Source organism: Bidens hawaiensis, unplaced genomic scaffold, assembly GCF_021521415.1.
Source record: "Bidens hawaiensis isolate Kalapana, Puna unplaced genomic scaffold, B.hawaiensis_p1.1 tig00024848_1, whole genome shotgun sequence".
Classification (NCBI taxonomy): Eukaryota; Viridiplantae; Streptophyta; class Magnoliopsida; order Asterales; family Asteraceae; genus Bidens; species Bidens hawaiensis.
The window spans coordinates 8,501-35,140 of NW_027493943.1; the positions used below are offsets into that span (position 1 = coordinate 8,501).

The window sequence follows — 26,640 nt, forward strand, 5'->3', positions numbered from 1 at the left end:
AACAGAATATGAAACTAGACAAAGCCGAAAATGAACCAAAGGTAGATGCCGGGCAATACCGTCGAATAGTTGGGAGGTTGCTATATTTGCAAGCCACAAGACCGGATATAACTTACTCTGTTAATGTCTTGAGTCAGTTTGTTGTGGACCCGAGACAACCTCACATGGACGCGGTTCATAGAGTTCTTCGACACTTAAAAAGTACACCGGGACAAGGTGTTCTTTTCCCACGTGCAGGTGGCTGTACTCTTACCGCGTATTGCGATTCTGATTGGTTAGGGTGCCCTTACACCAGAAAATCTCGAACATGATATCTACTTCTTCTAGGTGGAGCCCCCATCTCTTGGAAGACAAAGAAACAATCAGTCGTATCCCGTTCATCCGCTGAAGCAGAATACCGATCCATGGCATCCACAGTTAGTGAAGTACTTTGGGTTCGATGGCTACTAACCGAGTTGGATATTTCCTCTACAAAACCAACCCCTTTGTTTTGTGACAACCAAGCAGCTCGTCATATTGCAAATAACCCAGTCTTTCATGAAAGAACCAAACATGTAGAGATGGATTGTTATTTTGTTCGGGAAAGATTCGAGTCACAAGAAGTTGATCCGCTTAAAATTGCAACCTACTTACAAATCGCCGATCTTTTCACGAAAGGATTAGGGACTCAACAACTCCGATTTCTGGTTGACAAGTTGGGCGTTAAAAATCTACCCGCTCCAACTTGAGGTGGAGTATTGGAATTGATATCAACCACATATTCTCCATATATATCATGATTTGCTTGCCATGCATATTACTTTGACATCCATGAATGTTGCCACTCAATGAGGCTTACTTCCTTATTTATTTTATTCATTTATGTATTTATGTATGGTCTTGGCATATTGTTAATTATTGAAAATACTCAATAAACTTTGAATCCATCTATTTTGAGAGGTTTGAGGTTCGGGTCGGTTCGATAGTTCGGGAAAAGTTCATTACATAATAAAAATACGATAAAATAATAAAAGAGACACCGTCATTAGAAATTAAAAAACACATAATATCAATACAATAGTCTTTACGAATTAAAAAAATACTTATAGTTGTTCTCTACTAGTCTTCATTTTTTGAAATCGTTGCATTACTTCTTCAACCGAAACTTGTTGGAGGAATTCTCTTTCAATGTAACAAATGCAGAATCGTTCATGTATTCATCACTCATCCTATTACGCAAATCCGTTTTCACATTCTTCATTGAATAAAAACATCTTTCAACACTTGTCGTTGCAACCGACAAAACTAATGATAACTTTATTAAATAATATATCAACGGATAATCAATGTGTAATCTTGTTTTCACCATCGTTTTAGCAAGATCACCAAGCCACTCAAGTTGGCAAACCGCTTATCTTCTTTCACGTTAGTAATGTAGTGGCCAAGTTCATATACAAGTTTCTCCTTTTCATCAAAATCAAAATCACATGGATACATCTCGGCCAAGTTTAGCAAGTTTACTTTACTAAAGGCACTAAAATTACAATACGGGCTCAAAGAACTCATATTAGTAAGCAATATAGTGGTTACCTCATTAAAGCGGTTTCCAAGCTCTTCAATATACATATCGATAACCGTGTTGAAATTATTAACCACATAATAGTGATGATTGGTGATACCGGTCTTCTTTCTTCGATATCTCGGGTCAACATACTCGGCTTCCATATCAACCACTTCAATATCAAATTTTTCACAAAAGGATGTGACATCTTCCAAAAGTAAGTCAAAACCTTCAAGGTGATAACTTTTTAGGCCTTCATCAGTTAACTTAACTGCATTCAACTTATCTTGATCTTTTTCTTTGAAGTGCTTGACACAATGTGTTAGTAACACCCAAGATGTATTTCATCAAATGTAAATAAAATACAAAACTAAAAGTTTTCATGAATTCTTGAAGCCCGCGTGCTTCACTTTGGTGATTTGAAAACTCTCCCGATTTTTCTATATATTCAAGCACGTCAATAACACTAGGATATAAAGTAAGCAAACGGAGAATTGTTTTTCATGAGAACTCCAACGTGTATCCCCAGCTCTTGCAAGTGAAAAATCTTGATTCTTTCCACTCCCGGTTTCAACTTCCGAATTCAATCCCAAACTTTCTCTTTGACTTTCTTAACAAATCTATTATTTTACAAGATCCACCAACAACATTTACTAAATTTGACAATTCTTTATAAATTTTGTAAATCTCATAATGTTTGGTTGCAAGGCCCACAACAACAAGTTGAAGTTGGAAAGAAAAACAATGAACATAATATGCTGAAGAATTTTCTTTCAAAATTAAAGCTTTCAAACCATTAAACTCATCCGGACATGTTGCTTGCACCGTCATATCCTTGGCCTCTTACCCTACCAATACTCAAATTGTGGTGAGCAAATAATTCATTAATTGCAACTTTAAGAGATAACGCGGTTGTTTCCATAACATGAACAAGACCAATAAATCTCTCCTTCACAAATCCTAATTTATCAACATATCTTAAAATCAAAGGCCATTTGTTACTTTTTAGAAATATATCTCGATTCACCAACTAATATGGAAAAGACATCATCATCAAGTTCTTCAAATATCTTCTTTAATACTTCTTCTGCAAAACAATTACAAACTTCTTTTTTGATTGATGGAGACGTCATTTGATTATTCCCAGGAGCATTACCTAATATAACCTTACCAATTTCTTCACTTAGTTCTCCAAACACTTTTAAGAACTCGATAAAATTTCCCCTGTAAAGAGATTCTTCATACTCATCATGCCACAAAAAGCTAACGAACCATTCAACAATGCTTTGGTGAGTCTAGCCGAAGCATGTAATCGGACTCTATATTGTTTTTTTATGTATATATGTTCCTTTATCAATGGCCACATATATAAACTGAGCTTGGTTAAGTAAGTCTTTCCCCTTTTTACGTGCATTGTTGTGAAAACTATTGTATTTACCAACGTGATTGCTAAATTTCTCCCGACACCTATTCCAACATCGCAATCATTGACTTAGAAATGCATCATTTTGTTCAATTTCCTTAAACAAGTAGCAATGCAAACAATACACTTTATCCGCTTTGACACAATATTCCAACCAATTTCCAAATTCACTAGTGTACCATTCCTCATTAAAGCGACTTAAGTTACCAGTATAATTTGTTAGAGGACAATCATGCCCGGTTGGTTGACATGGACCTCTAAGTAGATATGCCCGTCTAATTTCATCTTTTTGACTTGGGTGATAACATGAAATTGGTTTCCTTGGGAAGGATCCCATGGTAGATCATCCAAATTTATTTTTAACTGTTTACTACTTGAAGATGATGATCCAAGGCTCGATGGATCACTTTGAAAATATCTCTTGATATCCATAATACCTACAAATTAACAATTACAAACTAACAAATTTAAACTAAGAAACTAAAAAAAACTAACAAATTAAAATCAACAATCTAACAAGCTAAAACTAAATTTAACACTTAAGTAGTTAGCATTAATAATTAAGAACAATTAACATTTAACAATAAATTATGAACGTAAACTTACCTTCAAAGTGGGAGGATAAAAGGATTCGAGTAAGAGTAGGTAGCGGCAGGAGGACTGGGACGGATGACAGGCTGAGTGGCTAACAGAAGACGGGGACGGCGTTCTGCGATGGTCGGAGTGACGGGGACGAGTGGCTGACGGAGTGCGGGAGTGAGGCTGCCAGCAGTTTGGGGCTGAAGTGGGTCAGGGGCTGGGGCGGAGAGTCTGGAGAGGCGCTGCGTTTTGTGGACTGGTTGTGTACTTGTGTTTGTTATAAAACCCTAACTGATGTTAGGGTAAGTTAGTAAAAAAAGGTTACAAAAACCGGAATCAGACCCGCGACCTCCGGGTTACAAAACCAACATGTTACCAGCTGGACAAGCGCTTCGAATGTTTACATGGTGGTTTCTTTCTAATTTATAAGGTGGTTCCTTTATTATTATCTATATATAAATACACTATTATTTTAAAACTCCCGTTTTCACCGTACATCCGCCCCTGACCGTGCATAAATGAAATGGATTATTCCATAAGAAATGAAACTCCTATTTTTAGGATTTTCATTCTTTAAGGTATGAGTGTTTTTTTTCATTCCTAAGAAATGAAATAGTCAAAAGAGTCAACAATCATTATTACTATTATATAATTATAATAAAACTATTATTATTATTATTGTTATTATTATTTCAATTATAGCTATTATATTATTATTATTATTATTATTATTATATAATTATTCATTATTTTTTTTGTATATTATAATACAACTATTATTATATTAACTATTACTACATTATCAATATTATTTTTTAAATTTGACAAGTTAACATTTCACAATGCACATACGTGATTCAATATTGTTACGATTATTTTATTCGGTTTAACGATCTCGTTACAACACGAGGATCCTAAAAATTAGTTATTATGAATATTTGTATTATTTTTAATATTATTTATTCTTGTATATATTTTTATTTTATTATTATTAATAATAGTAATAATAAAGTGATTAATCATTCCATTCTTACATGATAATCAAACATAATAATGAAATTGTAAATGATCTATTTCATTCTTTTATCCATCCATTACTACGTTCATTTTATTCTCTCATTTATTCCATTACCACATACTAAACATACGGAAGGGGTATACACCCTTAACACTATTCTCCTAATTCGTCACGCATGTGCCTCGTCAGCTTTCCTCCCATTATTCAACATCACTTTTCAACACCCTTCAACCTAGGGGTATATACCCTTAACCCCATTCTTTATCATTCTCCATTTCCTATTTTTCTTTTTTATTTAATATTATTTTAATATTTAAAATATATATTTAAAATTATAATATTTAATAAAATTAATTAAAATGCCTGAATTAAAAAAGTGAAAACGATTACATTAATTTAAAAAAAATACAAACCATGAACTAAAACACTAGAAAAAAATAATAAAAAGTAAACATAAATAACTAAAAATACAAAACTAAAAAACTAGAAAGTTAAGTTATATTTTTGACCAATTTTTTGTTTCAATGTCAACGCCAACTCGAGCTTTTGTTCTAGAAGATAGCTAAGATCTCGCGTTAAGAGCTCGAAATCTTTCCGCTCGGCCTTCATTAAACGAAGTTTTTCCCATTCTATCTCGACCGTCTCTTCGCTTATTTTTTGCCTCATTTTCATCTTCTCAATTTGCAACTCTTTAAAACTTGTAAATTCATCCTTTATAAAATTCAACTTTAGGTCATCGGTTGAAGACGATCCAACTCTTTTTCCCTTTACCTTTGCCTAATCCCTCCCATTCGGACGTTCCGGTTCAGCCGACCGTCATCGCTAAAATCTATATTAAGATTTTGATTACAACAGGCATCCGAACCACCCGCGCTAAGTCTCCACTTTCGGACGTTTTTGTCCACTTCAATGACTCAACATCTTTCGGCATCGAATACCACTTCAAACAATGTCGAATAATTTTTCAAACTTCTGGTAGGGAAATAAATGCTTATGTTTGGCAACATATCGATCGTTTGCCAACTTGTAAATATCGGCGTCATTACTACCGCTCGTTGGATTATCCTTGGCGTTGATGTAGAGATTGTTAAACCATCCTACCTTTTTATTCACCTCCCTCCATTTTCCGTATGGAACCATGTCTCCGATACGTCGCGACTTGTAAAATTTCATGATATTTGAGCGTGATTGCCTTCCAAAAACCCGGTCCCGTTTGAGCATTACCTAATAACATATAAATGAAATGTAAGATGTAAACAAATTTAACAATTGAGATTCTTTAAAAAATTATAAAATTGTAAACAATACCCTTTGACGCATTCTCGCTTTCGCTAACCCAAGCTCTTGCCAAGGCGATTTCTTCGATAGAATTCCACATGTTAACCTTTTCTTGAACCGGAGGTTCAACGGTTTCAGGTTAGGTTTCTTTAGGGCCCCGCCTTTTCGAATTCTTATTTTTCGCGGGTTCGGGTTGGTTTCCGGCACCACCTCTTGAACATCGTCATTGGTATGAAGGGTTTGACTAGAAATGGCTTGGCGTTGGAGGTATTCGTTATACTTGAGCCATTCGTCAAAAGTTAAAACCACACCTTGCTTTACCTTTGGGGTAAAGTTAGGATCCATTTTGGGTTATGTTGAAACGGGTTTAAAATTGGTTGAAATAAGTTAAAAATTTGTAGAAGAGTAGAATGGTTAAAATATGTTGAAATGAGTTTGAAATTGGTTAATGTATTTAATATAGATATTAAATAGGTTTTTTTAAACAAAAAAAGATTTGACATTGGAAGGTAAAAAATCAAGCCATCATTCGTGTGACGTTACTGAGAATGCTCACTACCCTCAGGTAACACACGGCCAGAAAAGGGGGGGGGGGGGGGCACTGGTGTATATCCATCAGCGTAAAAGATGGATAAACCAGCCCTATAATTGGTTGATGTAGTTCCTCTCTGTTTATTGCTATAATAACTCTGGTTTTCTTTATTGTATCATATTTTTTTATTAAATTTTCTGAAAAAATCATTTATTATATAAGGGTTTTTTGTTAGTACCTATCACGGGCACCCGAAACCTCGTAAACGGCCCTATTTAATACTATGAAGTATGAAAGATATTGATTAACACATAAAATAATACGCTACAAATAAAAAAGTTTTCCCGACAATGGGTTTCAGTTGGTAATCAATTAGTGAAGGACAACAAATAAACCAAGCGTGGGTAAAGAGTCCATTGAATGTGTCAAAAATTCATCAATCTCAATATTAAACAAGGAATAAAAAAACCAAACTATACTAGTGTTGTGCCCCCGCGTTGCAGCGGGATGCAATGAGTATGTGTTGTGTATGAGCTCGGGTTACAGTTGTCAGACTTGATTAGACTTGTGAGTCGTCTAAATGAATACATGACTATAAAGTTGAGAAACGAAACTATTCTAATTAGAGTTTTATCTAATGAGTAAACTTTGAGCAAAACATAACTCTACGACGTTTCAAATAATATTAAATGAAAGTTGCATGTTGCTCCTTTTGCATAATACGTTAACAATTTTTTAGCTATAATTCCCTGGTACAAATTGTTGGATCAAATTTCTTAGGCTGTTTTGCTTCAAATATCATCCTTCATTGATATTATTGCTAATCCATCAATCATTTTTAAAAATCTTTGACAAAAAATAACACTTTGTAAAGCTCTTTGTATATAAGCCACCCAGTCCTTACTAACTCGTCTCCATGAAGTAAACCTTTAATAAAAAAATTGTAACTAAATATAGTAATCAACATAAAAATCACACTAAATATTTTTATTAAAACTTTAAGATTTTGAAATTATATAAAAAGGTAGGTCAACAATGAGTATGAAATTACTACATATATGTCTCTAATTACACTCATAACGATCATCCCATGACTATGACATTACTATATTAGCGTTCAACTAAACTACATGGTAATCGGCCAGCCCTAAACATGTCAACTAATTCTATAATGGTTTCCTTAGCAGCACAGTCTCTTTCAGGCCCCACCGCTCATGTCTTCTCAAATGAGTCTCATCAAAAAAGTCGTTTCAGGTGCCGAAAATAATATTTTTGGCTATTTTTTCACACAACCGTGTTTCTTCATCTCGTTCACATTTTATATCTTCTTCAAACCGTCTTTTTTATGCTACCTATACTTGCTCTTCATATATATAACTAAGGTATGTATTAAATTTTAAACGAACCGCCATGGCACATAGAACAAACAAAATGTGTTTTTGTGTTCGTTCGATTAGTTAAATGAACAACTAAAAAACATGTTTGCGTTGGCTTGTTTGTTTAATAAAGGAACATTACCCATCAATACATGAGATGGCACCTGGGTACACATTAAACATTTTAGTTTAAAAAAATGTTTTGTTTGTGATTTTGTTACAAGAAAAATATAAAATATACACTTCGGTATGTTTTTGCACGGGAGTTAAAGCAGAACCAACAATTTAGTTACAAGAATTAAGAAATATATAAATTACCTCATATGCGTTCGGCTCTGTTCTTTGACTTTTATGGTCAACCAATGTACCGTCAGTAGGCCTACTTTCAACAATGTCATACAAAATTAAGAACACGAATGTTTTACAAATAATAATCACTAAACACGCAAAATAACAAAAAGTGACAAATAAAGCATTTAGGGTTTTGGTTCAGTTTTGAGCTAAAATTTTAAAAACGAGTTACAGTCAGCTGGAAACACCGGGTTACAGTCAAATACCGACATAAAAAAATATTAAAACTGGGCAGGATGGAAACAAATTAATTGGGGTTCGGTTTATTTTCGAGATGTAATCAAGCTTATGTTTTTTTTTTCATAAAATGTGAGTTCGGTGCAAGTCGGAAAAGAACAGTTCTTTAAATTCTGCTATTAAGCTCAATTCAATTACAATTTTATGCCAATTATATTCGGCGCAAGCCAATTACAAATGATGATAACAAACTTAAAAAGAAATTAATTTATTCCGTCGAAATCCAAAACCAAACTGAATCGAATTCAGTTTGGTTTGGTTTTGAGGTACCTAGACCCTAAGTTAAGGTTGGTTCTATTTTGGTATCGCCTAAAAAGCGATCATAATGGCTGTTCAAAGGGTAAGACCCTACCCTTTTACCTAATATCCTACCCGGACCCTTTACCCTTTTAGGAAGAAACGTGGACCATAGACCCTACCCTCTAAACAATAAAAGGGTCGGGTATAAATAAAGGTTTTAAGGGTCCAACCCTTTACCCTTTAAGGCAGTAATCACATCTTTTTTTTCTGCATTTACTAGTTGCTATATATGACTTTAATATATGAATCATAGAATAATTATACTTTCATTTAATAACGTAGTAAAGTTTAATTTTGAAAGTTAATCATCCATTTAAACTGAAATATTCACATTTACAAATTTCATGTAGAGAACAATTCAGTGATTCCCATATATATGTTTCCAATCTGTAGTATGACAATTTATTTTTTTTCTTAGTAATTGGGAAATTTCGGATGAACCTTGTATGAAATATATCTCTCCTAAATTTCAGATAATCGCGAATCTCATATATATGTATTTAGAAACTAGTAAACTGGTAAAGGGTTTGAAAAAGGGTCGGACTCTTGAAACCCTTTTACTCTTTAAGGGGAATTTTAAATACCCTTTACCCGACCCATATTATATATTCGGGTCTAATTAAGGGTTTTGCGAGTCGGTAACCGGGTTTCAAGGGTCCGACCCTTATCTTGCTCACCCCTACATAATGTACAACATAAAAACCAAACCAACAAATATACATTGGTTACTCCTATTTTACAATGAAACACCTTATCCATCAATGCAATAAATTAACACCAGTTAATCATTAATTACAATATCACCAAATGACTTTAGGAGATTATGATTATTAAAAGAATTTTAAAATCGGACCAGCTTGCAATATTTTTGGTTTAAAAGTCTTTTTTTTATATATAATTTATGAAACTAGAATTCTGAAAGCGGGCCAGGTTGGGATATTTGGTGATGTTGACATCAGAAGGTCAAACAGGCCAGATTGTTAGTCCAAATTAGTCATGAGCAAATGCGAGGCATATTTATATTGTATATTACATGATGTTGGACATCATATCTAATGGGTGTATAACTTGAACAATGAATTTATATTATATTATCCTTGGACCATAACACATATTCAATGCACACATGTATAACATAAAATACACACCCATATAAATGGTTGCGTTAAAGATAACTCAAAATCCTATATGAACTTCTTTTCAAACCAAAAAGTTGTAACACACATTACATATGACCCCCAAAACATAAAACATCCTCGATGCACACATAAAAAACTTACAACACACAGGCAAAATGGTTAGTTGCAAAATTATACCTTTGATCCGGCTGATGAAGACGCTGAAATGAACTCGTGAAAGCCAGAAACTGAAACATCAAAAATAAAGAAAAGAAAAACGTTTAGACAAACAAAACCACATTCAAGGGCGAAGCATAGAAAGGAACCGAGGGGGTTAGAAGGTTACATGTCCATGGATGTAATTCTTTTAATCATGCACAACACATAAGTCGCTTTCACTAACAATGACATGTACATAAAGTTAAAGTGACTCAACCATATATCATTATTATATATTATTGATGAAGGATACAGATATGTAAATCATCATACAATCAAACAATGGAAAAGCTGGAAATAGAGTTGTGTATTTTGTACATTAACATGAAGAGTATGAAGTGGATAAAAGAAGTGGTATGTACATTATGTAAAAGTGATTCAACCATATATAATTACTATATAATAATTTGAAAGTTTGGTGCCGCTAGACCTTTTATTGGTCCAAGCGGCACCACAACATTGACAACATCTATTTTTTTTAATTACTATTTTAGTTATGATATCTTAACAAACGTTAACGAAGTTGACCAAATTTGCGACGACTTGCTGCTATAACGTCCGGGACCGATAACGCTCGGGTTTTATTGACTTTTTTTACGTAACGAAAGTAATCAAAACCAACTGAATGTACATCGACTTACCGCTGCAACGTCTGAGACTGACAACGTTTGTGTTTACCAATGCCCAACTTTTACCAACTCACTGTTGCAACACCGGGCCCGCAACGCTCCGGTTTTACCAACCGAATAAAGTCATTTTAAATATTTTTTTTATATGTTAATTTGACGAATTTATCATTTTTAGGTTTTAACGATTGGATTTTAGCAAAATTGTTTATACTGTAATTAACAAATGCAACCGATACTAACCGAATTAGTGTAGACTCGCCATCATGACGCTTGGATTTTACCCACATCCGGGTTTTATTGACCAAACAAACATCATTATAAATATTTTTATTTTTTATATGTTAATTTGACAAGTTTATTTTTTGTTTTTAATTCTGGTATCGTTACGAACGTGATCAATACCGACCGAACTTTTTAACATGTTAATTTTTAGTTATATGAACGTCGCTACTGTTTCTGTGTTAACGTACACATTTTTTTTAATTTAGTGTCACTATCTTAACGAACCTAACCCATACCAACCAAATCCGCATTTCAAAACGCGACAGGATGGGACAGGTATATAAACATATCCCAACTGCCCAGGGCCGTCTTTGAGGCATGGCAGGGTAGTCAACGGCCACAGGCCCGAATTTTTTTTTCAAAAAAAATTTATGTGTATTTTTATAAAAAAAATGTGTATAATCAATGTTTCAACACAATTACATAACCACTAGCTTGGTCTTATGATAATGGGGTATGTTATCTAACCAAAATGTTGTGGGTTATAGTCTTATTTGAGACAATTTTAAGCTTATTTTTATACAAAAGTTTTTTACAAAACTTAAATCATAATCAAATAAGTCCATTTATAATTAAATTATTTAAACCCAACAAAATGTTTATTTTACTTAAGACCAAAAAAAAAGTTCGCATTTGGCCCAAAAATTTTTTCGTATTTTCGGAGCCGGCCCTGCAACTGCCCCGGCGCAACGCGCCGGATAAAAACTAGTTAGTATATATTAATCAAATTATATATCAACAAAAACCTATGTTACAGAAAACTGATAATGATAATGGACAAATAGCTAACTTTGATAAGAAAACAATTGGCATACAAGTTAATTTTAAAGTAAATTTGTGACAAACTTATGAAGTTAGGAGATGGCTGTAAAAAAAGTACTTACATAACTAATTGTAAATAAGTGAAAGCTCGTGTCTCATTGCTTCCCAACCCTCTCCATTTGTTATAGACCGATTGGCTTTCTAAATAGCAAGAAGATACCTCAAAGTCACACATTAAACAAAGCAAAAGTTACAAAACCATTAAACAACGTTTCTGCGAATCAAATAAACAACTTATATTACCTTGAATCGATGTGTTGTCATTCCTCTGAAAAGCAATACCACATACATCGGGTGACTGAACCCGAAAGATCAAGCACAACATTTACATAAATATATGTAATTTATTTAAATCATATATTTGCATACCTCATTTCAATAGTTACAAACAAAAAAATAGAAAAAAATGTCACTTACCTTTAGCAAATTTGGGTCGATCAACGATTAGGTACCGAAACCACCATAAGCAGTTCAGATTGTGTATGTGAACGAAACACCAAGGAGGGCTACATAGTGTTTCACGTTCATTACTTTTTATTTTATAAATTGTTGATGCAAGTTCTATCAACCTTGGCATTACAAGTTTGCTTGAATGATAACAAACAAGATGTAACTCATCAATTACATTATTACAATAAAACAAAGATAAACCATAAAATTTATGAACGAAAATGCTATTTACAAGTTAGGGGCATTACTAGTTTGTTGTAAATGTACTTCATAAAACAACGAGAAAATAATGTATATCAACAAAAAAATGACAAGACCCGTTTGATAACATATCTTTAACCAAGGAGGGCCACATAGTGTTTCACGTTCATTACCTTTTATTTTAGAAATTGTTGATGCAAGTTCTATCAACCTTGACACTAAAAACGCAGCCTTCACCTCGTGTATTGTTGTAGTGATGCGTGGGCCCTTTAGACGTGAGACATACTTGAATGGTCCAGTTTCCTTGATACGGGTTCAAGGAAACAATGGGGTAAACCTGCCTTGGTACAGACATACATGTTGAGGTTGACATGCTGTAATAAAAAGACCATGAATTACTATATAAAATATTAAGAATTAACAACATAAGTCATGATAACAATAACATGGCATAATCAAAACACATCACCAACATAGTATCACGTATCTAGACTGCACAACAATTTTTGCACAACAAAATATATCTAACACCTAATGCAATTGTTATTTTTAAAATATATAAATTAAGCCAAACATATGTTGTTTAAGAAAAAAAATTAGATAATCGGCTCAGCTGATGAGCTGATTCGTATTTTTTTTGCATTAAATTATACCCATTAACTGGCATGCATAACATCCAGGTTTTAGGGTATTTGGGTACACGAGTTCGGATAAGGATAATAGGGTGGTTGGAGTACTTGGTGTCACACCCCGATCAAAGGCGGCGGAACATACCGAGGTGTAACGGATTGCCCAAGAACAAAAGACACTATTAAAGTGACAATATTTAATCAACTCATTTAAATTCATAAAATCATAAAAAGTCACATAACTTGTTCATACAATAACCTAATTCAAACATATCAAATAATATATTGTTCATTTTGCTAACATCCTAATAGTCTTGACAACGTTTTCCTTCAAGTTCTCGAATCAACCTAAAGTCAAACCTGTAACATTTTATAAAATAGAATTTGTCAACACAAAGGTTGGTGAACAATTTCATAGTTTTGAACAATAAGTATATAATAGGAAATTCATTAACTTGTATACAAAACAATAAATAATAGCAACAATTTAGATAATGAAATCGTTAATAAGAATACATTAACGACATCATGCTATAAGGGGATGCCAAATAGACTCGGATTTATATAATATCGTTAATAAGAATACATTAACGACACATTTCTATAAGGGGATGCGAAATATACTCGGATTTATGAATTAACCAACCAAAAGCGGTAAACACATTAGCATTTAAGCATGTAAGCATATAACACCAAATCGAGCATTTATTTAAGTAAGGTATACAATAAATTTTGTGGTTTAAGACTCAAGTATAAAACATTTAGTTTGAATAGGTATGCAATATCACCCCCAAAATGAAAGATGGAAAACGGGGGATGAAAGTACTCACGTTCAAGTAATAAACTTGATTGGTAAAATGACGAGTAACCAGAATGATGAGGTTTAACGAGCAAAGCCTATATGAAAGAAAGTCTTGAATTAGAAAGGATGTCTAGGAAGTCTTCAAAAAAAATAAATGATAAAAAATGCAAACAATTTAAAGTTTAATGTTTAAAAATGTAAATGTTTGAGAAATTATAATAATAGTCCTTAAATATATAAGTTTACTCGAAACTGGGTTAAAGTATCTAGCCCTTATTATTTACTCAACCTATGTTAAGTAATAAGGTGGGTAAAAATGCAAAAATGCAAGTCCCTTTATAATATAGATACTAAAATGGGTTTTAACGAGTGTTCGGGTTGTTGGTTCGGGTCTTGGTAATTGGTCAAACCCAAAGTCAACTTTCCAAAATAATGAATGTTATGAGATAACTCAATAAAATTTAATAAGACTTAACCAACTATGTAGTTCTATTGTTTCAGAACTAACAACGTCCGTTAAGCGAGTGTTTGGTTTCGTCGGTCCAAACTTTGTTATAAGATCAAGTTGAATTCAACATTCCAAGTTCTTTAAGAAAATAATTAAAATCAGTTTATAAAATATTTTTTTAAAGAAATATACAAATCTTGATAGCTAGAAACACACTTGTGTGTCTTAAGCAAGTGAAATCGGTTTAGTTCAGTTTGGTTCGGTTCCAATCTCGAAATAATATCAAGAATCGTTGCCACATGCCCAAACATCAAAGAACTTGTATAATAATTTATAAATGATGATACTTAAGTTTTACAACCAAAGAGTCAACAATAAAGTCTTTAAACAAAAGTTCGGTTTTCGGTTCGGATCTTGTTTCGGGTTAAAACCGAGGTTAGATTCTACAAACCCATAACCATGGAACTCATAAAAATGATTTTAGAAACTTAAATCTAACATAAAACATGTTTATATAATTATTTAACAAAACTAGTAAACAAAGTTTGGTTTACGGTTTGGAGCTATTTACGGTTAAACCGAGGCTAGCCTATACAAACCCATAACCATAGAACTCAATAAATATGATATACAAACTAAAATGAGCAGAAGTTAAGCATGGTTAGTAAGCATGAACAAGTTATGTAATTATAAATATATCAAGGACCACGTGAGTCCTCCATGAAGCCTTGCCTTACGAGGCCCGAAACTCCACCGACCGAGACCAGAGAAGTGACCACCAAAGGTAACAAGGGGTGTTTATAATATATATGTTGTATAACAATCTTCAAGTATTAATAAGAGCTAACAAGTTGATTAAAATGAAAGACTATGGTCAGTTTGACTTTTGAAAGTCAAACTTCCAAGAACAATGAAAACAACATTTAAAACCTTGAATTTGATAGAGAAGATGAAGTATGAGCAGGGATTAATGAAGCATTAGGGAGTGTATAAATAGGATAAGGTTGAAAGGGTTATGCATGAGGTCTAATGTATAAAAATTCGGATTGGATAATAAGGTGTAAAGCATAAACAACATCCTGATCTGATGCCCGTTGCGCTACGCGACGGGGCTTGGTCCTCACCCATTGCGTATCGCGATGGGATGGCCGGCCAGATTTTTCAAACTTTGTAAAATGGCAGTTTTGGTCCCTGGAGTTGGTTTAAAGCGTTTTAAGGCATTTTAGGGACCGAAAATGTTGTTTTCGAGACTCGACAAATATAAAACAATATTGTAACATAAAATACATCATTTTGATTATATCAAAGGTTTCGGTTTACAAAACGGGTAGTGTTACATGATAAACGAATACAAATAGGACCCGAAATTGACGAATGTCACACTTGGGTCGGGTGAGGTTAAAGACCACATCATAAAGAAGCGCATGGGCACCAACAGGTATGATATTAATGATTTAGAAGCAACGTAAAATAAGTTGGGTCGGGTTAGGTTAAACGGGTGGGGTTATTTGAGTTTTTGTTGCAAATTCTACTCGACACCCTACCCGTTTACCATTCGGGTAACTCGGGTTTTGGAATTGTTCGAGCAAATGTTCGGGTAAATTAAGTTCATTTATATGAAAAGATCAACCAAAGATAATTTTGATATTAACAATAGAAGGGTATACATACTAGAAACTGAAATCAAGTACAAGCTATAAATTAGCTACATTAAAGACTAAATAAACTTATTCAAAACTATTCAAAAATATGATCATAAGTTGCAGATTGTAGATTTGAAATAATTTGAATTATTTCTTTTGAGGGATATTATTATTGCTAATATGCCCCCGCAAGATGGACGGTATTGAAATGAGTCCAATCTTGGATAGAAGATTTCAGTAGCGGTCTTTTAGTAGAGGCTTGGTTAGAGCATCCGCACCTTTGATGTGGGTAACTTGTATAGATCCTCCTTGTACTTTTTCACGAACAAAGTGGAAGTCCATTGCTAGATGTTTCATTCGTGAATGAAACACTGGGTTTAGTAATGAGTAGCACTTAGATTATCACAATAAATGGTAGGAGTGACCGTGGATTTAAAGCCGAGTTCATACAATAGATTGATGATCCATTGAACTTCGATTGTTGTTGTTGATGCAACAACTCTAAATTCGGATTTGGTGGAGGAACGAGCTGAGGTGGGTAGTCGTTTTGATCTCCATGCTACTGGGTTTGATCCAAGATAAACAATATAACTTGTGGTACTCTTATAAGCTTGTTTGTAACCACCCTAATCAGCGTCCGCGAAGGCATGAAGCTGTAGTAGGGAGTCACGTCGGATAAGAAGGCCATGGTGGATTGTACCATGTAGATATCGTAGTAACCATTTGAGGGCAGCCAAATGCATGTCGGTAGGGTTATGCACATATTGTGATAGTTTGTTGACTGTGTAGGAAACATCTGGTCGGGCTAATGCCAACTATTGTAGTGCCCCCACAAATGAACGGTAATCAGTAGGTGTAGGTAGATGGGTGCCATCGGTGGTGGTTAAACGAACTGAAGTTAACATAGGTGTGGATGATGGTTTACATTCACTCATGTTGGCCTTATGGAGAATATCATGGATGTATTTAGTTTGGGAAAGAAATTAACCATTAGATTGGTGAATAACTTCAACACCAAGAAAGAAAAAGAGATTGCCTAAATCCTTTAAGGAGAAACGATTAGAAAGAGTTGAGATGAAGAAGTTTATGAGGAAAGAATTAGGACTTGTAATGATGATATCATCGACATAGACTAGAATATAGACTAGATGAGTAGATGAGTGATTGATAAATAGAGAAGGGTCAGAAGTGGTAGGTTTGAATTTATTTAAGAGAAGAAAGGATTTGAGTTCATCATACCAAGAACGAGAAGCTTGTCGAAGAGCATAAATGGATTTATGTAGTTTGCAAACGTGATTTTGAAATGATGGATTAACAAATCCGGGAGGTTGGGACACGTAGATGGGATGGGCGAGTGCTCTTTGTAAAAAAAGCATTACTAATATCTAATTGGTGTAGGCACCAATCATGGGAAGCGGCTACGACAAGGATAAGGCGGAGCGAAGCCGGTTTAACAACCGGACTAAAGGTTTCTTTGTAGTTAAGACCGGGACGTTGATTGAAACCTTTTGCAACTAGACGTGATTTAAGGTGATTAACAGACCCATCAGGTTTGAATTTGGTGCGGTAAACCCATTTGCAACCAATTATATTAGGCACGAAACTGGAGAAACAAGAGCTTAAGTATTATTACGAAGAAGCGCATCATGTTCGTCTTCCATGGCTTTGTGCCATTGAGGTTGTTTTAGTGCTTGAGTGATGGTAGTAGGTTCTGGAAAAGGTTGAGAAAGAGAATAAAAAAGATATTTTGGGTTTGGATTTCTTGTTTTTCTAGTAGGTTTAGGTGAGCTTGTTGAAGCTTCCATCAGGTGTGCTTGTGGTTTTATTGATCCATATCGTGAAAATGGTGGGAGTGTAACTTGAGGAAATTGTTTCTTGAATACATAACATGATGTCAAGGAGTGTCCTTGTTTGAAACAAAATTAGCACTTCCCTAAAAAAGGACGAGCAGATGTTGGGTTTATTTTGTGCCATCGTTTTGGGGAGTTTTGGGCGTAGGCTGCAAAACAGAATGTGTTCTCGTGTATGTGGGAAGATGAGAGGGGAAGTTAAGAGATGGTAGACGAGTCACTGTTGTTTTGTGTTGGTATTTTGTAGGTGTATTGTGGTGGCTAGAAAATTAGAACTAGCCAGAGATATTATTATGGAAGTGGAGAAAGGAAGGTCTGGCTGATACCGTATGAAAAGATCAACCAAATATAATTTTGATATTAACAATAGAAGGGTATAAATACAAGAAAATGAAATCAGTTACAAGCTACAAATCAGCTACGTTAAAGACTGAATAAACCTATTTAAAACTATTCAAAAATAGGATCATAAGTTACAGATTGTGGATTTAAAATAATTTGAATTATTTCTTTGGAGGGATATTATTATTGCTAATAATTTGTACATGTGTGACCTAATCTAAGCGTTCATTTATTAATAAAAATCAAATTGAAGAATATTTATATAAATTCATATTTTGCTTGAAACATATTATGCAACTACAAGTTTGTCATTTCAAAAGTAAAGGTCAAACATATGACATGTGTAGTTCTAGCATTCTAGAGGTGAGTTTTCAAAAGCTAAAAAGCTAAACATATGTGAACCAAATTATATGTACATTTTGGCTAGTTTACATTCACACATCATCTTGAATAAATCAAACTCAATTTTTTTTCTTTAAAATGGACTTATGACACCTTGTCTTTTTTAAAGTCAAGAAACTGAACATACAATTAGTAATAATCTCATCGAACACGAACAAGGGCATGCTCGTTTTTTTCATGTAAGTTTACACGGGCACAAACATGATAACAATAACATGGCATAACCAAAACGCATCACCAACATAGTATCATGCATCATAATTAGATTTCACAACAATTTTTGCACAACTTAATATATCTAACACCTAATGTTATTCAATTCCAAAAAACTTTTATGCACCAACACCTAATGATATTTCATTCTAAAATCAAAAATTTAACCAGTTTTACAATATACATATTATGATTATTATTACTATTATTAATTAACATTATCATTTCGAATTTTAGGTCGTCTTTTCTGAAATTTGTGTAAACATATAACAAAGAGTTAAAAGGACAGTTACAAGTATGACTTGTATCAAAGTACTTGATATTACACATATGAATTACAGTTTGGATATCTAAATCAAATAAAATTTTGTTACAGGTGTTCTATGTGCAGGTTGAAAATACAATAGAGACCCAATCCAAAACATCAAATTTCTTGTATAGATACAAATGAAATGACCTAAAAAAATTAAACCTAATTATCCACCAATAAACCACAACTAAAGCCGCTTTAAAAGTGAATTTGCTTCAAAGCATAATGAAATCAAGAGAATATGAATAACCAAGAATCATGGGAATTATAATACAAAGGAAGAGATAACATACCTTGTGTAGAGTCTGGTGATGAAGAATTTCGTGTTGCTGTATTTATTGCATTATATTACATGACATCAATTAAAAGAAATTGATTGAGGAATTGGTCGGTTGTTGAAGAAAAAATTGATTGAGAAATTGATGATTGAGGTTGTACCGTATGGAGAGAGAAGGAGAGACATTAAAAGAAAGGACTGAAGTGGATTGAAATGACCGGCAGGGGTTTGTTGAAGCCAGAGTTGGAAGCGTGGCCGGCAGAGATGGTTTGTCTGAAGCAGGAGTTGGAAGGATGAGGTTAGGGTAATTAATATTGGCGCCTGATAGAGAGAGAGTATAGGAAGGTGAAATATTGTATATTTGTATTATAATGTAGTATAGATATAGATAAACTATGAAACAATCAACCTTTTACAACTTAACCATGTTAGTGCATGATATGTAGCTGGTGATTTGCAGTTAAAGTATTCGATTGCTACAGAAAAGGGGGTGTTTGTTAGTACACGGTTTTGTCGTCTTGGGTCTTTGTAACTTATCGTTTGTAATTTATTATTATGTTAAGGGGTATTTATGGAAATATATTCATATTCATTATTTATGGCTCATTCGTTCAGGATGTTTAACGAATGAGCCAATTCGTTATTTGTACAGTCCATTCATTAAGGATGTTTAACGAATGTACCTTAGTTCGTTATTTATGTAATCCATTCGTCATGGAATGTTGACGAATGGGGGTATAGCGAATGAGTGATTCACTATACCTTCCGTTTAACTTATGTAATGTTAACAAATGGAGACCATTCGTTACGGGTTGCCTTGTTTAATTTAAGTATTGTTTAAGCTATACCTCGAACCTCTGTCAATTTACTCTCTCACTCAATACTTCGTTAATATTATTATCATCATACAATTACTTAATTAATAGCATATCATATAACTAGATCCAAGTTCTAATCAACCTAATATGGATATGTGTTGATTGGATCTGATTGGTGTTTGACAAACCATTCACTAAGAGATACTCAAAAATAAAACGAACCATGAATTTCTAGAGTAACCGAACAAGACGATTGGTGGAAAAGACTCATATGAACAAACAAGAGACAATAAGAACAAGCTCAGTCTCAGCTCTCTGGATCATCATATATACGCTTAATAAACTTCTCATGTATGGAAGAATTAGTCCTTAAGCTTTGAAGAATTATACCTTCAGTCCATGAGTTTCCGCAGCATCCACAACTCTGACCCAATACTTCCACTGATGCACAACTTTAGTCCCTGATCTTCTTAACAAAATTCATTTTAACCCTCACACATAAAACAACCAGATTAGATGAATCCTATTTTATACAAAGTTTGCAACATTAAATTGTGTACTTTCAACAGAAGGCTTATTCACTTACGGATAATCGATATAACCCATCCATATCGATGGATTACAATGTTTACTGGTAAAGAATTCATCGTACTAAATAGTTTTATCCAGTGGTTCTACTCGTGTGAACGGAACCTTTATAGAAGATTGAAGAGTGAAACTACTTTTATAGGGATCAACTGAAAAATGTAAAATGATTTCAAAGAGACACATCTTAAAACAAACCTGACTTTTAAACTCTTTGATGTAACTCGTTTATAACCAAGTTATTTAGAAATTGATATGTTAAAAATGCATAGTAAATTGGTGATATATATATATATACACACGTACGTAGGGTAAAATTTTAAGTTAAACAAATCAAAATGAACACGACTTGTTTAACTAAAGGGTTAAACAATTTAACCTGTTAAATGTGATAACCCAAGATAATAATTGGTCCGGTCAAAAATAAACACCGTATAGATGGTTTTGTTCTCGTCGCCATCTATATGGCAACATTGTATATGGTCGTATACACATCTAAAACTGTTAGGGATTCAGGTATTGCAACACACACACACAAACACAAATAATCTGCAAGAGAAATAATAAACGAAGATGAACACGCAAGATTTACGTGGTTCGGTCGGCTGACCTACGTTCACGGGCTGCAACCAAGGTACTTTTATTATTGCCTTCTGCCTCACTCGTGATGAGGAATTACAAGTACAAGGCTAAATATATATAGATACCAGATTAGGGTTTTCCACTTATTCACCAAGAAAACTAATATGGGCTTTAATTAAAACAAAGCGGGCCAACCATTTGATCTCTAATTTTCTGCTCCATAGTTATCTTGAACCGGACCCAAAAAAATCGAACCTCCACATTAAACCCAACAATCTCCCACTTGGAGGCTTGATAATCTTCAAACTGCATACCGATGATTTCTTGTACCTTTTGTAATCTTCCTCGTCTTCCTGGTTGCATCTGCTTTCTCATGCGTTAACCTGAACGCCCGTTGAAGCTCCCCCGAGCTCCAACACATCAGTCATGGCTACAACTGCCATTGACTCGTTCTCTGTCCCTACCGGCTCCCACTTAAACGAATTGCCGAATCCTGGAATACCTTGAGAACAAACAACACTCTCCATATTAAGCAGGTAATCTTCTGGAGAGACTTTAACCGCTGAAATACTGGTTCTCTTAACCCACTATCTAGTAACTCTGGCCAAAGCTTTGACTGACTGACTGCCAGTGCTCACTACCACGAAAATCTCTGACTGGTTTTTCTGAACCTCTTCTAGCACGTTCAACCTGAATCTGACATGTGGCTATGGATTTATCTCTTGCAAAACAAACCTTCTTCCGCCCACTAGACTCTATGAACCGGACTTTGGTCTTCTTCTGAACTGGGTCGGTCACTCCCTCAGACGATAAACTAACCATATACAATGAACCCCTCTTTCTTCCTCGAGCAATGACAAGATTTCTCTTTACAACTTTCCACTGCCCATTCCCAAATTTAACCTCATATCCCTGTTCATCCAACTGCCCGACAGAAATAAACTTTTTCTTTAAGCTTGGAATCACTCTGAAATCCTTCAAGGTCCATGAACCATCTGAAGTAACTAAATTCATGTCACCCAAGCTCGTAACATCAAGAACATCATTGTTTGTCAGTTTAACCTTACAAAAATCACCTTCCTTCAAATTCTGCAATACTTCACTACTGTGGGTAGCATGAAATGAAGTACCAGAATCCATGACCCAGGAATCAACATTATCCTCAACGCTAAGAACTAAAAACTCATCCTCTGGGCATTCTTCTGCAGTGTTGACTTCTTTATTTTCATTCTTATCATTCGGACACTGATTCCTGAAGTGTCCCTTCTCTGTACAACCCCAACATTCAATATCTTTACAAGTCCTAGATTAACTCCTCTTCCTGCTCCCACTGCCCATTGTTTTCCCCTACCTCTGCCTTTTGTGACTAATATATTGCATGCTGATTCACCTGAACTTCCGCGTCTTGAATCTTCTCCAAGAATCAAATCCTGAATCCCATCAAAAGTAATTTTTGTAGACGAACTACAAACCACAGTCACTGTTTGCGACCAATTTTCGGGCAAAGAAGATAATAACAAAAGACCTTGAAGGTCATCATCAAACTTAATGTCGACTGGCACTAAGCAGGAGAGGTTCGAATTAAGATTATTAATATGCGTTGTAACTGACCCACCCTCTTTCATTCTGGTTGTCATAGCTCACGGATAAGGTAGACCTTATTTGTTGCCGAAGGCTTCTTATACATGTTGGATAGTGCCTCCACCATACCACGGGCTGTGGTTTCTTTCATGACGTTAAATGCCACATCTTTCGATAACGAAAAAGTAATACAAGCCCTAGCTTTCTTGTCTGACTTCTTCCAATCTGCTTTTGACAACGATTATGGTTTTACATCCAAGTCTTTCTGACAAAGTAGTGCCTCAATCTGCATCTTCCACCAACCAAATTTCTGTCCGTCAAACTTTTGTATCGAAACCTTTCCGTCTTCTGCCATGACAATGACTAAACGAAAACCTGGATAAAAACAGAGACAAACACAGCAATGGCACGAACCTGAACTTAACGGCTGTTCTACTGAACTCTGTTAAATAATCAACCTATTTAAACGCAACGGAATAACAAACTGTAAATCAGAAAACTGAAACGATAAAACCTGACAAACGCAGTTGACACTGGTTACTGGTTTCTTTAAGGCTTCTTTTGATTAACAACGGTTATTCACGAGAAAAATAGGATCTTGATTTAAACGTTCTTGACTCGTACTTTGTAGAGTAGGATCTCGACCTAAATAATTCTGGGCTAAACTGCCCCCTCAAAGAAGAACTTTTGCCCACTCAATTAAACAAACAAAACATGGAACAAAACTGGTCGGCAGCGTTGACCCTTCTTTCAACTGAACAATATTCGTTAATTAATGGCTGTGATTTTAGTTTCTGGTCGAATTACTACAAATACTGTTGGTGGCTTCTAGGCTTAAATTGTGTTTTGACTATTCTATGTTGAATGAGACAAGAGAATATGTATAAAAAGAGCTTTGCTTGCTTTCTTTTTTCCTTGTTGAACGACGAGCCAACAGAAAAGAAGCACCACCAAAGCCAAAATTAAAGTGCTCATCTTTTGTCCTTTCCTGGTCTTGTTGCTTGATAAACACAAACACAACAAACTGACCTTGACAAAAAAAATACCTAGATCGATGGCTGGGTTTGACGGCTACGGCTGCCGGCGACTAACCCTAAGGCGATCGTATTCACTGGTGTGTAACGGACCTAAGCTCTTGATACCACTTGTTAGGGATTCGGGTATTGCAACACACACAAACACAAATAATCTGCAAGAGAAATAATAAACGAAGATGAACACGCGAGATTTACGTGGTTCGGTCGGCTGACCTACGTCCACGGGCTGCAACCAGGATACTTTTATTATTGCCTTCTGCCTCACTCGTGATGAGGAATTACAAGTACAAGGCTAAATATATATAGATACAAGATTATGGTTTTCCACTTATTCATCAAGAAAACTAATATGAGCTTTAATTAAAACAAAGCGGGTCAATCCATTTGATCTCTAATTTTATGCTCCATTGTTCTCTTGAACCGGACTCAAAACAATCGAGCCTCCACATTAAACCCAACAAAAACAACTCTAATACGTGTAAAATCGAAAAGTCATATAGTGCTTAAAAACGCCGAGTTCAAGCTCAAACTCGATAGAAATCGTAAATACTATAAATATTATGAGATTTTTGATAACCATTGTGTATAATTTGGTACATATTAAAAGTGGTCAACAATTTAATACATAATCAAACACTTATTTTTCCTTTTATCAATATCAAGTAACAACTTATCACACTCTTTTCCCAAATGTTGAGTCTTTTTAATCGAACCTCAAATCATACTTCAAGTTTCTACTAACCGGGTTGAAAATCCCGAAATATTTCTCCGTTGGATCTCCAGGTTTGCCGTTCTCATCAAACATCGCAAACAAATACGTCTCGATAACTTTTCTGGGCTTCAATGGTGTACCCGGTGCACGTTTAACGTGCTCGATCAAATTCTTATAGTAAGTTCCCGCATTCCCTAAACTCGCAGCCTCACCATCCGCTGAAGGCCATCCACTCTCTGACACCACAATATCCAAACTCCCCCCTCCAAGACGCGCTTGAGCCGCGTAATGAGCGTCTAACATGGCATCAAAAAGATTGGAATATTGTAAACCGTTATTTTGATCGGTCACTACGTTTCCTTGTGCGGTAAATAGTGCATATTGGAGATTTCTATTACGGTCACCAAGGTAACCAAAGTAGGGGTAGATATTGGCTAGCATTGGCAATTTGTTATCTACTAGAAATCTAATTATTGGCTGAATATACCCTGGCACTTTAAATGCACCACTGCTTGGTGGATAGGTGTCTCTCAATAGACCCGTGTAGGTTGCGGTTGACACCTTAATGCGGTCATTTAGGCGAGCGGCTCTAAGGGCGCCATGGACATTTCGCATGGCGGGGAGTACAAAACTCATATATTGCCTACTTTCATTATCTGGATCGACTTCGTTTCCAACCACGATGTATTTGAAGTTGACATTCGGGCAACTTTGGATGTTGTCTCTAACCCATATATTTGCCTGATTTTGATCGTTGAGAGACTGAAGACGGTGGTTAGGAACATCGACCATGAGTTCGATACTGGTTCCACGAAGTGCGGTAAGTGTGGCTTGATTTGGATCATAAATTCGCATCCTGGATATGCCATTGTTTTAGTAAAGGGTTACTGTGTCTTGTTCATTTGGCAAATTGTTACCGAGACGACCATTGCACACCCCTACATTTGCATCTGTTTTGCACCAAATGAAAATAATATTAATTAAACATATATCATATATGTATACATTCAGAATCAATAACAAACTTGTTATGTATATTAATTTTTGAATGGGTAAAAATATGATGTAGTGGCTAATCTGACACGCTTGAATACGTATGCACTCAAGATATTTGTTATGCTTACGACTGATATTGAATCTGTTCGTGTTACATTATAAACAAAAGAGACTTAAAAGAGAGATACCTGTGAGCATGAGAAGATTCACAAGTAGACCGAATAGTAGAAGCTTTGATGCCATAACTTCGGTTTTGTGACATATTTCTCTTGAGATATAAACATATATATATAGTGAACAAAATCCAAGAGTCAACTTAAATTTCTACAAAATAATAAAATACTTATTTTATTTTGTTTTGGAAAATTTCCACACAACTAGTCTTCTAAACTCTAAAGTTGTAAGTTGTCTTATTGTTCTTTGACTCAATTTTATAGTTGAAAAGTATTTGGTTTTGATGAGTTGATTTAAGATCGTATCCTATACGGTAGGAATGATTAATGCTACGAGATATATTGTTTTATAAATTTTTTTTCTTGAATTATTCATCACGGCACCAAAATAAATGCTTTAATATTAACAAATTCATCGTTGTAAACCTTTTCTAATCCAGTGGTCCTATTCTTCTATTGTATATTCAACGAAAAGATGTTTGTAATAAATTGGTATTAATTTGATGGTAGTTAATTCAAGAGTTAACAAACTTGTATATAGATGAGTTTGAGACATTTTAAAAAAGCTCTTCAATTCTAATTTAGGATGAAATATGTGTCCATGGTTGCCGTATCACGTTTAGTATAGACTTTAATGAGCTGAACATAGTTGGAAAAGTCCAAAAACTTATGTATCACTACCTAAAGCTTGAAGGCCAAAATCTAAATTAGTATCTGACTAATTATCGTGTGAAAAAAAACGTCGGTAGTAACTTAAAAGCTTTGTAAGTAATCTGTCGGTAATGATATATGCTTCAAAGGATTAGTGGTTTAAAGCAATTTTATAATATTTCTTATTTATTATAAGTTGTTTCATGATATATCTATTTTAGTATTTTACAATGT

General features: G+C 34.6%; 1 protein-coding gene and 1 pseudogene across 2 annotated transcripts; both read right to left on the minus strand.

The window, feature by feature from the left end:
• Positions 1-1,126: 1,126 nt before the first annotated feature.
• Positions 1,127-6,183, minus strand: LOC143570214 (uncharacterized). The gene is made up of 6 exons (XM_077055920.1): positions 5,869-6,183; positions 5,585-5,784; positions 2,568-2,764; positions 2,388-2,500; positions 1,366-1,848; positions 1,127-1,294 (listed from the first exon to the last, which is right to left on the minus strand). Exons 1-6 carry the CDS (start codon positions 6,181-6,183, stop codon positions 1,127-1,129), a joined length of 1,476 nt encoding a protein of 491 aa, XP_076912035.1.
• An 18,175-nt stretch (positions 6,184-24,358) lies between these two features.
• LOC143570198 (glucan endo-1,3-beta-glucosidase, acidic pseudogene) lies at positions 24,359-25,844 on the minus strand (annotated as a pseudogene). The gene is made up of 2 exons (XR_013141885.1): positions 25,771-25,844; positions 24,359-25,536 (listed from the first exon to the last, which is right to left on the minus strand). The product of XR_013141885.1 is annotated as a glucan endo-1,3-beta-glucosidase, acidic pseudogene (transcript).
• Positions 25,845-26,640: the final 796 nt, after the last annotated feature.